Source organism: Leptopilina heterotoma, unplaced genomic scaffold, assembly GCF_015476425.1.
Source record: "Leptopilina heterotoma isolate Lh14 unplaced genomic scaffold, ASM1547642v1 Lhet_708, whole genome shotgun sequence".
Taxonomy (NCBI): Eukaryota; Metazoa; Arthropoda; class Insecta; order Hymenoptera; family Figitidae; genus Leptopilina; species Leptopilina heterotoma.
The window spans coordinates 544,962-561,622 of record NW_025111164.1 but is presented as its reverse complement, the minus strand read 5'-3'; the positions used below and the strand labels follow the sequence as shown (position 1 = coordinate 561,622).

At 30.9% G+C, this 16,661-nt stretch overlaps 3 protein-coding genes across 3 annotated transcripts; 1 reads left to right on the top strand and 2 right to left on the bottom strand.

Annotated features, from left to right (window-relative positions):
• Positions 1–442: 442 nt before the first annotated feature.
• Positions 443–4,291, top strand: LOC122510609. Its single transcript, XM_043625380.1, has 7 exons — positions 443–463; positions 756–891; positions 966–1,124; positions 1,196–1,331; positions 1,631–1,777; positions 3,929–4,008; positions 4,071–4,291. The coding sequence occupies exons 1-7, from the start codon at positions 443–445 to the stop codon at positions 4,289–4,291; spliced, it is 900 nt and encodes a 299-aa protein (XP_043481315.1).
• Positions 4,292–4,807: 516 nt separating this feature from the next.
• LOC122510608 lies at positions 4,808–6,222 on the bottom strand. The gene is made up of 4 exons (XM_043625379.1): positions 6,144–6,222; positions 5,734–5,996; positions 5,077–5,632; positions 4,808–4,956 (listed from the first exon to the last, which is right to left on the bottom strand). Exons 1-4 carry the CDS (start codon positions 6,220–6,222, stop codon positions 4,808–4,810), a joined length of 1,047 nt encoding a protein of 348 aa, XP_043481314.1.
• Positions 6,223–7,223: 1,001 nt separating this feature from the next.
• Positions 7,224–9,912, bottom strand: LOC122510607. Its single transcript, XM_043625378.1, has 5 exons — positions 9,793–9,912; positions 8,893–9,025; positions 8,445–8,817; positions 7,907–7,998; positions 7,224–7,411 (listed from the first exon to the last, which is right to left on the bottom strand). Exons 1-5 carry the CDS (start codon positions 9,910–9,912, stop codon positions 7,224–7,226), a joined length of 906 nt encoding a protein of 301 aa, XP_043481313.1.
• Positions 9,913–16,661: the final 6,749 nt, after the last annotated feature.

The following is a 16,661-nucleotide window of genomic DNA, read 5'->3' as shown; positions in this document are numbered from 1 at the left end:
GGCCTCACCCAGGTAAAGTCCTTCTGGGGTTTCGATTCGAGGAAGATATCCTTCCTTTAACCCTGTGTTAATTATATCTATCGCGACTGGGGTCTTTGTGCGGGATTTGATGCGTAGGACTCGAGCAAACGGTTTGATTTCAGACCTTAAGGGTGGAGTCCCATGACTCCGTTGTGCGTTGCGTTCTCGACAGTCATGCGTTATTTCCAAAGCGTTCCATCTCTGGTGTTACCTGACATTCCATCCCTGTTGTGTACAGTTTTGAAAGCATTTGAAAGTTTTGAATTTTGTATTATAGTGCCATGTGCATCGAGGAAATCGAGAAAATCTTACCGAAAATAGGTTCATTTTATTAATATTAAATTTTATTTAATATTAATTAATATATATGTATTTATAAACCAGTGGCGTTTCGCGTTATAATTTTTTTTTACTGTAAATGATGTCGTTAGAAAATGTGCAGGTAAGAAAATTTTTGAGGTTATTTTTTGTTTCGTTGAAATTCAAATGAAAGTTATATTATTTCTTTTATAAAATAAAATAAAGTAATTTGACAACATTCTCCATGTTTATATAATGTTATTCATTTATTTTATTATATATATATATTCATTATATTATTATCGGTAAAATAATTAAATTATTTTTGTGTTTTTAATTTTTCTTTATTTTCTATGAAATAAAATATATGTATTTGAAATTTAGAATAATTACCAGTTATAAACTAAACTTAAAATTAAAAATCATTTTCGTAGATGAGTTATTACGAATGCTGGAATTGTGGTTGGCAATTTCAAGATGTTGACAATATTTGTCAACATACTTGTTTTTCTCAATACAATGAGACAAAGCATGTCCTCATAATAAGTACAAATGGAGTTGTGAGCATCAGTACGTATTTATTTTTTTATTTACTTTCTATCAAAATAATTTCTTATAATTTGAAAAATATTATGTTAATATAGAGGAATTGTCAACGAAGGAAAAGAAAAATGCTTCGGAAATTCGTTTAATTCAGGCTTATTACGAAAGGCCAGGTTTATACAATAGAGAGCTTCAACAAACAGTATCTCCAGAAGAGAGAGAACAAATGTGGCACGAAATTGCCGAAGCAGTAGGTTCAGGTAACTTATTTTTTCTAAAACATTTATGTTTCTTAATATATTAATTAATTACTATTTTATGAAATCAACAGACTGCTCTGTTGATGATTCAAAGCGAATATGGAGGAATATGCGGGACCAATTTAAAAAAGCTTACAATAAGCGTGATCCAAAACTGTTCCGTCACTTCAATAAAATGTTATTTTTAACTGAATGTGATAATGATGGGTATGCTGTTTTAAATAATTATTTCTTTTCTCATTTAAAAAACAAAAAATACTTTTCTCATATTTTTACTGCATAGATTTTAAGGATATAATGTTTCTGATAATTTATTTCAAAGAAATGATTACATTGTAATCAATCCACTATTTAATTTTAATTTTGGTGAATTGACTTAAAATTAATTTTAAGTAATCTATAAAGTAATCTTTTATAAATTCCACAATGTAATATTAAACATAATAATAGTAATATATTTAAGAAGAATAAAATTGTTTATGCATGACATACAATTATTCTTCAAGAGACACATTAAATAACTTGGTTTTGCAAGAGCAACCCGCAAATAATCATGAAAATGAGCCTTATCGAAGACCTTTAGGAGATCTCAATAATGACGACGATGAAAACAATAGTAGTGCAGTTACAGAATTAACTGCAAATTCTCTAACGTAAGTGGTTACATATTTAAAATACTAAAACTTAGTAATACATTAACAGACTTCGCACACGATAATTAATTTTAAATAAGTAGCTTTTAAACTAAAAAAAGTAGCTTTCGAAATATCAAACTTGACGACCAAGAAAACTCGTTTTAGGCACTTCACCAAAACTGACAAAAATTTCATTCCATATTTTTTATTTTCCTGACTTTTTCCTAATTTTCATGAAAAATATTTACATACTTCTTTCTTATCCTGCTAATAAATTAAATTCCTGCAAAGAATTTTATTATTCATGAAAGAATTTAAATATTTATAAAAATAATTTCATTCTTGCGAAGAATTTGATAGAAATGTTTTTATTATTCATGAAAATAATTGAATCATTGAATCTGTGTGGCATTTTTCTTTAAAATAAATGAATTCCTAATAAGCATTTTATTATTTATGAAAATAATTGAACTATGCTAAAGATTTTACTTCAATTTTTTTAAATAATTGAATTTCCAAGAAAAATTGTACCAATTTAAAAAAATTGAATTCTTGTAATAATAATAATTGAATTTTGCAAAGAATTTTATTAAAATGTTTCCAAATAATTGAATTTGCGGGAATAATTTTGTTATTTATTGACATAATTGAATTCTTTCGAAGAATTATTTATGTAAATAATTGAATAATAATAATTAATAATAATAATAATTTAATAATTGAATTTTGCAAAGAATTTTATTAAAATGTTTCCAAATAATTGAATTTGCGGGAATAATTTTGTTATAAAAATTTATAAATTTTTATTTAGTTATTTTTAATTTATTTAATATTTCGAAGAATTATTTATGTAAATAATTGAATTCTTAGGAAGAATTTTATTAAAATCTAGAAGAATAATTGAATAATTTTAAAAAAATTTAATAAAAAATGTATTTAAAGAAGTAATTCATTTCCATCCAATAATTTTATTAAAATATTTGAAAATAATTTAATTCCTGTCAAAAAATTCTAATATTTTTGTAAGTAATTGAATTCTTTCAAAAAATTTTAAAAAATGAAAATTTTAAATGTTTAAGAATAATAATTATTTTTGAGCAATTCCTGTAAAATTGTAATCAAAATAATTAAAATCCTGCGATGAATTTGAATATTTATGAAGATAATTGAATAGTTACTAATAATTTTATTAAAATTGTGGAAAATAATTGAATTCTTCATAAGAATTTTACAAACATTGTTTAAAATAATTAATTTTTTCAAAATGTAATAAATATTATGAACATTTTATTTTAAATAATATTGAATTCTATTGAAAAACCTTATTTGTAAAAATAATTGAATTTTTCGATTAATTAATTTAAAATAATATAAAAAATATGTAATTGAAATTCTTTAATAAGTTTATAATTGATAGTTTAATAATTGAGCGGATGGGAAGAAGAATTATTATTGTGAATAATTATATAAAATGTTTGTTAAATAATTGATTTTTCGAAATTTTTTTGAAAATGATATTCTAAATTAATTGAACTACTGGTGGAAATTTTATTATTTACGAAAACAATTGAATTTTGGATGAATTCGAAAATTTTTGTTAATGAATTCTTTTGCGAAATTTAATAAAAATACTAGATGTGACTGTCCACGAGAAAACACGGCTTAGCTCCCAAACGTGAATTTCACAGGGCGAGCGATTGAAGTACTACGATTGAAGTTAACTACGCTTGACATACCCATCTTTAAAACGATATATTGTCGAAAGTAATTAATATTTTTAATTTTTGACTTTTGCATTTGAAAAAGCAACATAAAATCTGTCGATTAACATAAAAAACTCAAAATTTATTGTTTAAACCTAAGCCGTGTTTTCTCGTGGACAGTCACAGATATTGAAAATAATTGAATTTCGAATATTTTTTTAAAAATAATTGAATTGTTTTAAAGAACTTGATTATAATTTTTGAGAATATATTTTTTCGATTTCTAGTATTAGCAAATTTGAAGTAGTGGAAATTATAAAAAAACAGAAATAGTAGCTTTTAGTTGCTGAAATCTGAAAAAGTACCCAAATAGTAGCATAACGTAAAAAAAGTAGTAAATAGTAGATTTTTGTAGATGAGTGGGAAACCTGCATTAATAATAATTAATCTTAATTATTTTTGACAGAAGAACACCTTCCTCAAAAGAAAATGCAGGCAAAAGTATACAAGGGAGACCGTCAACGCCGATGCAAAGGAAAGATAAAGGTAGATAATATTGTTAATTTCTTTAATTTTATAAGATAATTAAATGTTTTAATTTTTAGCAGACATAAATAAAAGAGAAGACTTGCAAATGTTGGTACTAGAAAAAATTAAGTCACACACAATTCAAAAACAAGATCCTACAGACATGCTGTTTTCAAATTTCTCTGAAACGTTTAAAAGATTAGATACTGTTCGTCAACTTAGAGTACATAGACGGTTCATTGAAATATTAGAACATGAGTTTACTCAGCAAGAAAATCAAAGTCAGTACATTTCTGACTAAAATAATTAGAAATACGTTTTATTTATTGCAAATTTTAAAATTTTTTATACATGAAAAATTACATTTATTTTCAATGCAATAAAGTTAATTTGTTTTAGAAATATTTTTAATTGCAAGTTGATTAAAAAAAATGTAATATATGTGTATTAAATATTATTTATGTTTTCTTATAGTATTTTGCTACATGTTTTTTAAAACTTTCTGTGATAGTTTTATTTATCAAAAAGTATTAAGAGATCCTAAGATTTCTAAACATTATTGTAAGCATTAATATTAATATTCTTATAAATTATGTTAAATGCAATGTGTTATGAATGAACCAAAAACTTAAGATGTTTTCATAAGTGTATGTTAAATATTGTAATACTTGTAGTTGTAAAGAAATGTTTAACATTTAAAGGTTTCTTTTTAAAATAAGAAACTCAATAAAAATGAAATATATATATTTATTTGTCCTAAATGAATAATACTCTCTGTGATTGTCTTCCATAAAATACAATACAATAAAAATTAAGTTTAGAAATTATTTTGCAATACTTTATCATATTGCCATGGTAATTCTCCTTCAGGTGACATAAAATACTCAGCAAAGTTGTTTCGCACTGTTTGAGCATCTGTATTATGTAGAGGTTGATTTGCATTTTGTCTTGGTATGTTTTGTAATGCTAAAACAATAGTTTACAGTTAAAAATGTCAAAATGTTAAAATGTCAAGCAAAAATATTATTAAAATGATAATTTCAATTATTTATTTTCCAAAAGTTAAATTTTTTTGAAATTACATACCGTTAACAGATTGCCGATCTACCCTTGATAAATGAGTGTACTGACACTTATTTTCTGGATTATTTAATGACTCAGTTATGATCCAGTTATGGAGACATGTAGTCGCTTGAATGATGTTCCTCACTAGCTTCGTTGAACCTATAATATCCTTTCTAAATATCCTCCAACGAGCCGCAAAAATTCCGAAGGCACTTTCGACCATTCGCCTTGCTCGACTTAATCGATAGTTGAAAATTTTTTTTTTAATATTTAATGCTTTACTTCTAGGGTAAGGTCGCATACAATATTTAGTTAGTGTGAATGCTTCGTCTGCGACCAGGACATATGGTAAATGAGGAGTATTCGTCATTATTGCTTCTGGATTAGGGATTTCGAAAGTATTTGTTTCAAATTTTCTGAACATCTCACTTTCTGCAAATACACCTCCATCGCTTCTTCTTCCAGGAGCACCAATATCAACTGCAATAAATCTGTAGTATGCATCACTTATTGCCATTAAATTCATGCTGAACCTTCCCTTGTAGCTATAATATTCTGAACCAGAATTTGGCGGAGCCTAAAAAAATAATAATTACTTTCTTGCAATTAATGTGACAGCAATAACTAATAATTTAGATCCATATATTGTAAATCTTTAAAAAATATATTTGTCTTTACCTGCATAGAAACTAATTTTCCATCGATTGCACCGATGCAATGAGGAAAATTCCATTTTTCTTCGAAGCCTTTTGCATGGGACAACCATCCTGCTCTGGTTAAACGAGGAAAAGCTGTTCTTTTTAATGATATCCAAATTGCTCTGCAGGTTTCTCGTATAATTTTCGATACAGTATTATGACTAACTCGAAATTGATAAGCAATGGATTCCATTGAATCGCCAGAGGCAAGGTAACGAATACAAATATGCAGTCTTGTATGAGCTGGAATTGGTTTCCGAACGACAAATTTCTTTTTAATATGAGGTTGGACTTTTTTAAGTAATTTATAGAACAATTTTTTAGACATGCGCAAATATTTTAAATATTGTTCTTTATCTTGTGTTTCCATTTCGAATATTAGATTATCACTGGCACCTTGTGCTCTTCGTCGTTGATCTCTAAATATTGGTCGAACCCAAAATTTCCTTTCCTTTGTTGGTGACTCCATTTTATCTAGCTCTAAATATAAAATATACACGTGGAGGATATGTTGCTGCGTTTCATAAAATGTTGAAGACAGTTGTGGCATCGAATCGCATAATGTTAGAAGCCAATATAAGTATAAAAGAATATCTATTGCTTTCATTTTAAAAAATTTCCACTTATCTATAATTAAAAATATGTAATAAAGTAGACATATTCTATATATAATATTGTCGTGTTTAAACTTAATTTAAATTAATATCAAAATACAATAAATATAATATAATTTGGTCCTAAGTGACATTTACGTAGCATGCATACTTAAATGAATCTTGTTTTAATTTAAAAATATTTAAAAGTAACATTTATTTTATTAAAACTATCTTTTATTTAGTAGGTAAAATTTATCTACTTACGCTAAAAATCAAAATGTACAATAAGCGGAAAAATGCAACACGTGCGTTCAGTTATTTTGCCACTGTCCCATGATTGCGTAAAAACGTCTAGGTTTCAGAAATATAATTAATGGACGAATATAATCATAGTTCCCCCCCCCAAATTAATATAATAACTACGTTTTATTGGTAGATACAATAAAGTCGAAATTTTACGTGCGTTAGAATGCAATCATGGGACAGTAGCAAATTAATGAAACGTAGGTATTGCGTTTCGCGGGAGTAATATAAAAAACTAAAAAAGATTTATATATATATATATATTTACATAATATGTATAAATATTATATATATGTTTATGTATATATACATAATATATTATACCATATTATATTAAATTATATATTTTATAAATATTCAATATTAATAAACTATTAAGAATAATATTAAATAATAAAACACTAAATAGAATAAAAAATATTTATTTTTTCATACAAGGCAACTTTAAATTATTATTATAACAGTTTAAAATATTAGCAATTTTCGTAAAGTATTAAAATTCCAAGACAATATCAATTACAAATTTTTATATCCTAATAAGATCAATGATTCATCACATCAAAATCATTTTCTACGATTGATTATCTAATTCTTCCATTAGTATTTGTTGAAATAAATTTGCAACATGAACTTGTTTTTGTTTTTTCAATTTTTTAAATATTGGAAGCAAAGAATAAACTGGACATGGAGCAATAATCTTTTCTTCTGAAGTAACTGATTTTAGAAGAGTTTGATAATACTGAGTAGACCATACAGAACCTGTAAGGAAAATTTTTTCGATATTACTACTAGTTACTAAAATTTTAATACAATATAAATTAAATTATCTTAACCACTTTCTTTGTTATAAACATAATTTAAAAACAAATGTAATACAATGAAAGTATTTATTTTAATTTGTCCATTTCACACAAAGTTATTTGATTGCCTATTTTGATTTTAAATTTACAATATTTGTTTTTAATTAAAAACAAGATATGTCTGTTACATCAGAGTTTAGTCTGATACAATTTAATCTACACAATTGTTATCATATTACTGTATGAATAGAAATAATCGCTTTATAGTAACATTAAATCTCAAGAATTTTTTGAAGGCACGGAAACAATAAATTAAAAAAGAAAAAGAACATTAAATCAATTTCTATATTATGAACATAATTTTTATAACAATGAATTTTATAAGATTATAAGCACAATAAGAATTTTTAAGAATAAGATTTTTTTAGTTAAAAACTTCAAATAATTTACTTACTATTTCTTGTAAGTTTCTTCTTTCTTTTTTGTTTTATTTCAACCTTAACGTCGTTATCATCATCAGAACCAGATGAGAAAGTACTCAATGTCCTAAAAAGTTAACAAATATGTTTTAAAAGATTATTTTACAAACAATTTTAAAGATAAAAATATTTATCTAAACTAAACTTTCCTCTATATAAGTTTAGCAAAATTTGAAATCAATTTACAAAATAAACATCTGCAAGTAGTCTTCTGCAAATTTTTTTTTATTTATCTGCAAATATATACTACGAATATTTTAATCTTTCAATATACCTCTATACAAGCTAATTTTTAAAATTTAATAAATCACTTTTTGAATAATAAATAAAACTAAATATAAACTTTTTTTGAATAATAATTTGTTTGTAAAATTTGATTCGGATTATTGATAGCTTCTTTCTCCTTTAATATTTAACTGCCGAATGATAAATTCACTTTCTATAACTATAATATCACTTTTTGAATATTTAACTTACAAATGTGAAAAATCTAATACTTGAAAAAATACTTGCCTGGTAGGTTTGGACACATTAAGAAATTTCATTACTTCAAATAATTGAAATCCATTCTTATTGTCCCTCTTTTTTTTTGATGCTGCTGAACCACTCGGAATGTATACATTTCGCTCTGATTTTTCCGCCATATATAAAGCTCGAAGTTTTTTCCATCTATCTTTTATAATATTTACTGATGAAACACCTAATGTATTGTGAATTTCATTCCACAAATCATTTAATTTTAACTGAGATCGTTCTTTCACGGGCAAGAGATAATTATACAGAGCAGGCCTTTGCGACACTGCTGTTATTAGTGATTCATCCCATTCTTCGTTCCACTCAAAACTGTTTCCATTAACTCCATTAGTACTAGTAGCCTCTTGACTAACTAGAATATAAATAAGATTATATTAAATAAATTAATTCTTATAAAAAAAAACTATTTTAATTATAATAAACTTACTCATGGTAACAATATGATTATCATCGATTTTAATGTAATGTGTATCTTCATCATAATTTTTGAAGCATAAATGATTCCAAATGTTATGTATATTGTTTATCGATTTTCCACAATATCCACACTTATGCTTCGCCTATAAAATAATTAAAAATTAATAATAAAAAAGTATTAAATATTAATTAATTTTAATTAGAAAATAAAGAAAAATTAAAAACACAAAAATAATTTAATTATTTTACCGATAATAATATAATGAATATATATATATATAATAAAATAAATGAATAACATTATATAAACATGGAGAATGTTGTCAAATTACTTTATTTTATTTTATAAAAGAAATAATATAACTTTCATTTGAATTTCAACGAAACAAAAAATAACCTCAAAAATTTTCTTACCTGCACATTTTCTAACGACATCATTTACAGTAAAAAAAATTATAACGCGAAATGCCACTGGTTTTATAAATATATATATATTAATTAATATTAAATAAAATTTAATATTAATAAAATGAACCTATTTTCGGTAAGATTTTCTCGATTTCCTCGATGCACATGGCACTATAATACAAAATTCAAAACTTTCAAATGCTTTCAAAACTGTACACAACAGGGATGGAATGTCAGGTAACACCAGAGATGGAACGCTTTGGAAATAACGCATGACTGTCGAGAACGCAACGCACAACGGAGTCATGGGACTCCACCCTAAGGCTTTTTTAGCCTCCAGTGATTCCTTATCAACAAAATTGATAGGGGTCACTGGGGAAGATATGGTCACAAGGGTGTTATGCCTAAAAGAAATTTGGGCTTGGACCTGTCGTAGATATGGTCTTCAAAGGATACCATGAGTCGAAATGGGAAAACAGTTTTTGACAACGTGAAATTCTACCGGAACATTATCGATAGTTAACTGAATGGTTCCCATTGTTCTAACAGCGTGATTAGTTATTCCTGTAATCTCAAGACACTTGTCTGGGACAAGTGTGAGCACGGGATTTAATGCACACATCTTCACGAGGTTAGTGTCCGACCCAGGATCTACGAGGAACCTTATTTTATCATGTCTGAATTCAGGGGCGTTTAATTGGACTACTGGGGAGTCCTCGGCCTCTGATTTTGCTCTAAAGATCCTATTGAGTGTTCCGCAAAGTGCACGTTCTTCGGACGCTGCGGAAGGGGACTCGCTGGTGCGTCCGGACGGCGAGTCTGCTGGTAGTTTAAATTACTAGCAGGTGCTGGAGATACAGCCCGTGGTGGGGTTGTACTAGTCCGATAGTTCTGGGTTGGTCTAGGATATTGGTTCTGCATAGGTGTGGGATTAAGAGGAGCCTGGGGCATCATTTGCGGGTATGCAAAAGGTGTTGGATATTGTGGGTTTTGAGGTGGGATCATGTGGGAAGGTGTAGGATATGTGAAGGGAGGGGGATACTGGGGCATGATGGATCGATAGAAATTCCCAAGTTGCTCTGGGGTAAGATGCAACATGTCAGAGGAAGTAGGCTTAGAGGGATGGTTGACATAATTTGTCTCTCTGTCGGAGTCCGTTCTTCGTCTCGTTGCAATGTTGGGTTTCTCGATTTGTCGCGAGTACGGGCTTGGTGATCTTGTCCGTTCCTCGATCTTGGATATATGATAAGATGACGAACGTGATCTTTCACTGTAGCTTTCGCGATCTTCAGCATGTTTCGCAAATTCTAGGGCTTCGTCCAAGTCACGTGGATTTCTAGCATCTACGAATTTCGATACTTCCGTGGAAAGCCCTCTTACGAATGAGTCTAGGGCGCATTCGCGAATGGGTTGCAAAATAATATTGAACTCCGTGAGTTCTACAGCGTTGTTACCCTCTCTAACTTCCCTAAACGTCCTATTATATTTTGGTTCAAGGGCATGACGGGCGCCTGCGATTAGGCCCTGCAAACGATCATAATAATCACTAGCAGTTTCCGTCTGTTTTTGCCTGAGGGTTATTATACTCTCGAAGTACCATTGATATTTTTTATTCGGGGCAAATCGCTTCCTTAAATGATCAAGCAGCTCGTCTAATTGATCAAAATCTTTGTTTTTACAGCTGTCCCATGCTGCTCCATGCAATCTACTTAAAACGGCCCTAAGAAATTCGGGTTCGGCGGTATCCGTGACGAAAATTCCCGCACGTTGTACGGCTTGTAGGAATTCTTTTAGCGAGGGGTTTCGACCGTCAAACAGGGGGATGTCACTTGCGCTTGTTCGTAAATTTAATCGATCTAAAGCGTTTGCCACGCTAACGTCAAGGTTCGCCGGAGGTTGCTGACCGTTGGGATTTTGGTTTGCCATGTTTATGCGGGGATATTTCAGGTGCATAAAAGTGTCATAACTAAATATATATATATACAAAATTTTTTATACTTACGATTTTTATATTTATACAAAAGTGTGAGTGGTTATATATATGTATTAGAAGCAATTGTGATTGTAACTTTTAAAAGAGCGGAAAATTCGCCACCGTAGAAAATTCCTGCAACTTGAGCCTTTTAGGGATTAGATTTGTTTTCGTTGAGGATGCGGTTTCTAACCAAGAAATGGATTTTGCTGAATTCAGGATTAACTTCCGTAAAATTGACAACGAATCTACCGTTTTCTCCTTTAACAACTTTAACTAAGGGTATAGAAAAAGGGGAACGGCCTGTAATTCTTATATTTAGATCCATATTCTAAGGTTCCAAATTTAAATTTCGCGTTACTTGTTCTAATTCACTTAAGGATTTACAAAAGTCTAATTGCCTACGTTTTGCTTCTATGATTTGGGATTTCAGAAGTACGATCCTAGTTTTGAGTGACTCTATCTTAGTTCTCAATTCAGATTTTGATCTTCTCAAATTTCTACTTTCACGAAAATGGAATGCTAAGAATCTGTTTACGCGTTGTACGTGTTCTTCGGAATTATCAAAAAGTATATTCTTCCATTCAGGCGTCATTGCTAGAACTTAATCGATTTTTAAATTCTCAAGTTTCTTAGTTAAAAGGTCGATGATAGGTTTCATTGTTTTTACTCTTTCTTCGAGACCAGAAACTAGTAAGGCTTGTGCGAAGTTAGCCTGTGTAAACGCGGCTAGGGAACTATTAAGGAATGTTACCTGAGTCTCTAACTCGGACGCTTGTTTGGACAATCTCGAATTTTCTAAAACAAGAAAGCTGTATCTTTCTTCAATCAACTCAACTCCCTCGATTAACTCGGACCATTGGTCCTGGGAGAACCCAGTAACAGTTGCGCTCCTTCGAGGAAACATGAGTTATTCAAAAGGTTACATTTACTTTAAAATTTATTAAATTGAATTTCGTCAATTTATTTAGCCTGTCAGAGTGTTGCTTTGCATTTAGCCAATAATCATGACGTCGCTGTCGTAATCGAGTGTGCTGTCATAGTCGCCGTCAGGTTGATGGACGTTTTGTTGCTGTACGGGGACAAGTCTCACAAGATTCTCTTGTGCGCGAGCGATCTGTCTCTGTGCTAACGCCTCCTCGATATCGAGGTCGATTTCGATAATTTGAATTTGTGCTAATTGTACCGGAGGTGGTTGGACCGGCTCTGGTTGTCTAGGAGTGGGTGCAACCTTGCACGTAGGTCTGAACTTTGTTAACGGTTTCGTGAGACTGTAATAGATTTCAGATTCTGGTGCCCTAGTCGTTCCTTGTTCGATCAAAATGCGTCGCTTACCGGCACGTTTTCCTCTTTTTGTTTTCTTTGGATCGGAAGACATTTAGGATGTCATTTTAGTTAATTTTATTTGGATTGGATTATAATAGTGCGATAAAATACAAGTTCAGCCAGAGATGCTCTCCTAGGCGGGACGATCAGTACTCACAACGGCGCTTCCTAGTGTAAGGGAAAGAAGAAAATAAATTTTCTGCTTTCCGAATTCCAATTGGAACTCACCAGGATTCGACCAGAAGTTTTTCCAATCCTGCGGCCTTGTACCCACAAAACGGCGAGGTTGTATTGCTAGTCGTTAGGATTAGTCGAAACTAGTCCCAACGATTATGCTTTTAAAACACTATTGATAATTAATTTTGATGGATACTTAGGAATTAGGATGTAGTAGGTGGTGAAAAAATTTTTTTTTTGGATTATTTTAGAAGAAAGCCAAATCGACGCAACTAGTTCGCCCAAGGATAGCCGGGGTGATTATCCAGGTATCTGAATAGAATGAGTCTACGACAAAGTGTGACAAAGTCCACGTAGGTGTCGTTAACGTAGTCTGCAGTCGGGTATCCTAATATGGGGCAGTCTAGTTTTAAAACAGTTTGACAAATGTAGTTATGTTTGTAGAAATTGTTTAGTGATACATTTATTACTTCGTTTTGTAAGAACTCGGAATTAATAACAATGACTCCGAAGTCATTAGAATTTTGTAGGATTGTCATACGGATGTAAAGTAAACTAACAATACACAAGCAAAATTTAATTATTTAATTCGCGTAGCTCTAGGGCTAATTCTTAACTTTCTTCTCTTGTTCTCGCGGGGCTTGCCTCAACGTTACCTTTTCATTGTTAAAATTCTCAATACGTCTAACCCTCAGTTGTAAGATGGGGGTATCCGTAAGAAGGTCAGCAGATTGTACTAACGTTAAGGAGAGCCTTTTCAAGTCGTGATTATTCACAACTGAACCCTTATGAAACGGGAATTTAGGATTGAACACCACAAAATAATGTAATTTATTCGAAATTTCCTTTTCAGAAGTTAAAGTGTTTTGTCGGGGAATATTAGTTCGCCCTAAAGGATGTTCAAAAGAAACTGTATAAGAAGTTTCAAAGTTTAGAGTTTTAGCTGGATTAAGGTCAGAAACCTTACTAGTGCGGTTTCGTTTCGTTGAACGATGACCACGCCGCCTAAATTTATTAGGCATTACCAATGAATTCCATAATCACTAAGCAATTTATATTTCATTCCAATCAAGCTCGTTTCTATTTTTCATCAGTTGTCTGAATTCAATGTTTCAATTATTCGAGTCGTCATCTACAACCTTTCGGTCGGAGAGCCAAGATAAATTAGAAATGAGTCATCATCAACGACGAGTCGGAGAGCCAAACTTCCAATTTATTTAAAACAAGGAATTCTTATTTTCTGATGAGAGACGGAAGAATAAGCGAATAATTAAAATACTAAAAACCAGTGTCTCAATTGATTAAGTCGTCATCAACAACTTTTCAGTTGGAGAGCCAAAATCGAAAACATAGAATAAGTCATCATCAACAACCTTTAGGTTGGAGAGCCAAATTCGTAGTTTCACTAAGACAGAGATCCTTTATATATTTTATATTTATTATTCTTGTGTTTAAACAATTTTAAGATTCGAATTAAATATTGCTTAGAAACAGTTTAGAGATACATACACTATTTCGTTTTTTTTAAACGATTACCGCGCCGTCTAAACTTGCTAGGAATTCAAAACCTGACTCATAATCGCAAGAAGATTTATTTCTATTTTAATTTAACTCATTTCTATTTTCGATCAATTGTTTAAACTTAATGCTTCAGGAATAAATTAGAATTAAGTCATCATCAACGACTAGTCGGAGAGCCAAATTTCCAATTTCGTTTAAAGCAAGAAGTCTTAATTTTCTGATCGGAATTAGGAGTATAGAAAAATAGGTAAAATACTAAAAGTCAATGTCTTAATTGATTAAGTCGTCATCAACAACTTTTCAGTTGGAGAGCCAAAATCGAAAACATAGAATAAGTCATCATCAACAACCTTTTGGTTGGAGAGCCAAATTCGTAGTTTCTCTAAGACAGTAATCCTTTATATATTTTATATTTATTATTCCTGTGTTTAATGAATTATAAGGTTCGAATTAAATATAGTTTAGAAAAATTTAATAAAGAAAAGACAGGCAAGATATAAGAGAGGAAACAGAGACCCTTGATTTAGCGATTATGTTAAAATTTTAAATTTTGAAAAATGTGAAAATTGGTGCCACTGGTAACCAATGTTACCAGGTAACGGGGCAGGGCGGTAACGCGTAGGAAAATCCCACCGCTGCCACCATCAGCTTGTTACAAACCAGAAATAAATTTATAAATTAGGCTTTTGAGTTGGCCTTTTTATCTCGATTTGGGGAGGCACCAAGCTGCCAGAATGTTTTATTATTCTGTTTAATTTGTGGGGACGTTATCCTACTTTTAAAAGTTACCTTCTGATTCGTTAAATGCACTATTTTTAAGATGATTTGAATTTAGGGTTTAGTTAGGTAAGTAAAGAAATTGATTCTATGAATACATGATTTATTTTAGAATAGAAAAATACCTTTTTAATACAGAATGATTATAGTGTGTTACAAATAGAAAATGTATGTGTGTTAGAATATGTAAATTGAAACGATACTTATTTACTTACAAACTACCGGCGGAGCTATTCCTCTTTCGAATCACAAAGCATCCGTCGGGCGAAAATTCTTTTGATCTTGTTTTCACCAAAAATCGCGACGTAAGATTCGCGCAATTTTCTTTTGGTTGCGAGATTGCACTTGTGGTGAGTGGTCGCGGGCAATATCTATGCAACCGGCCGTCCCACACAACTGTGTAAACTCACTGCGGATCTACCTTTTACCGAATTAGTCCGGGCAATATCTATGCAACCGATAATTCGATAATTGGTTTTGATCGCACTCGTGGGCCACCGATATTTGAGACGGACGCGGGCAATATCTATGCAACCGGCCGGTTATAAATAACAAGATTTTAAAACTGCTAATTAGATTAACAATTCCAAAATCTCACCAAAATCAGCCCGCACTGGACTCCACCGGCTCAGAGAATTTGAAAATTTTAACGTCTGCCCTAATTCATGCAAATCGGGTTCCGGGTCGCGGACGGGCTTTTTGTCGCGAAATTTCTCTGTCCCAAAACACTTTCTAGGTTAGACCCAGGAGAGGTGTCTTCGAGAAGAAGCGAGAATTCGTACTGCGTTGATTGAGATTTTGCGACAAGCCTCTAACCCTTGCCTTTGGTGCAAAGCGGGGAAGATTTTAGGAGTAGGAGTAAGTCAGGGGCCCATTGGTCTATGCATTTTCGCTGACGTTTTGGATCTCACGGTAGGTCCGTGAGAACGGAAACAGTCTGTTAACATGATACTTTTTGAAATATTATTTGAAATAACTTAGAATTTAAATAATAATTAGATTGTTTAATTAATAAAATTATTATTTATCTTAGTTATTATAATGTATATAATTTATTTATTGTAATTATATTGTTCCTACTTTTTATAGATTGTTTGTATATGCATTTTACATATTGAGCAACATATATACATATACATACAACCTAATGTCCTCCGGCATTTTGTTGTAACAACAATGTTTACAACAAAATGTTTAACTATTGTTAATTGTTTCTATGTGCATCTGACTTGATTCATAAATTCAAGTGTCATAAGGCATGCCGCCTTGTTGTTTACGTCAGCTGTAACGCACGTGCGTTTGTTTTGAAGCTGTAGTCTACAGCTTATGGGCCCCGAGGGGAGAGGAAAGTTCTACGCACAACCAGGCAACGACTAGAGGCAAGCATAGCGCACTTGTATTGGTATCCGTAGCATAAAAGCCGTCAAGGTATTAGTTCTGTAGCCGGGGAAGCCAGTGAGTGTGCTAGTGTTCACAAGCGGCGGCCGCGCAGGCATGTGTGTGTTGCCGCCGACCATCCCCACACACGCGCAACCTCACAGTGTATTTCCTTAGTTGTAGACAGTAATTGACAAATGGAATATATATATTGGCTGCAG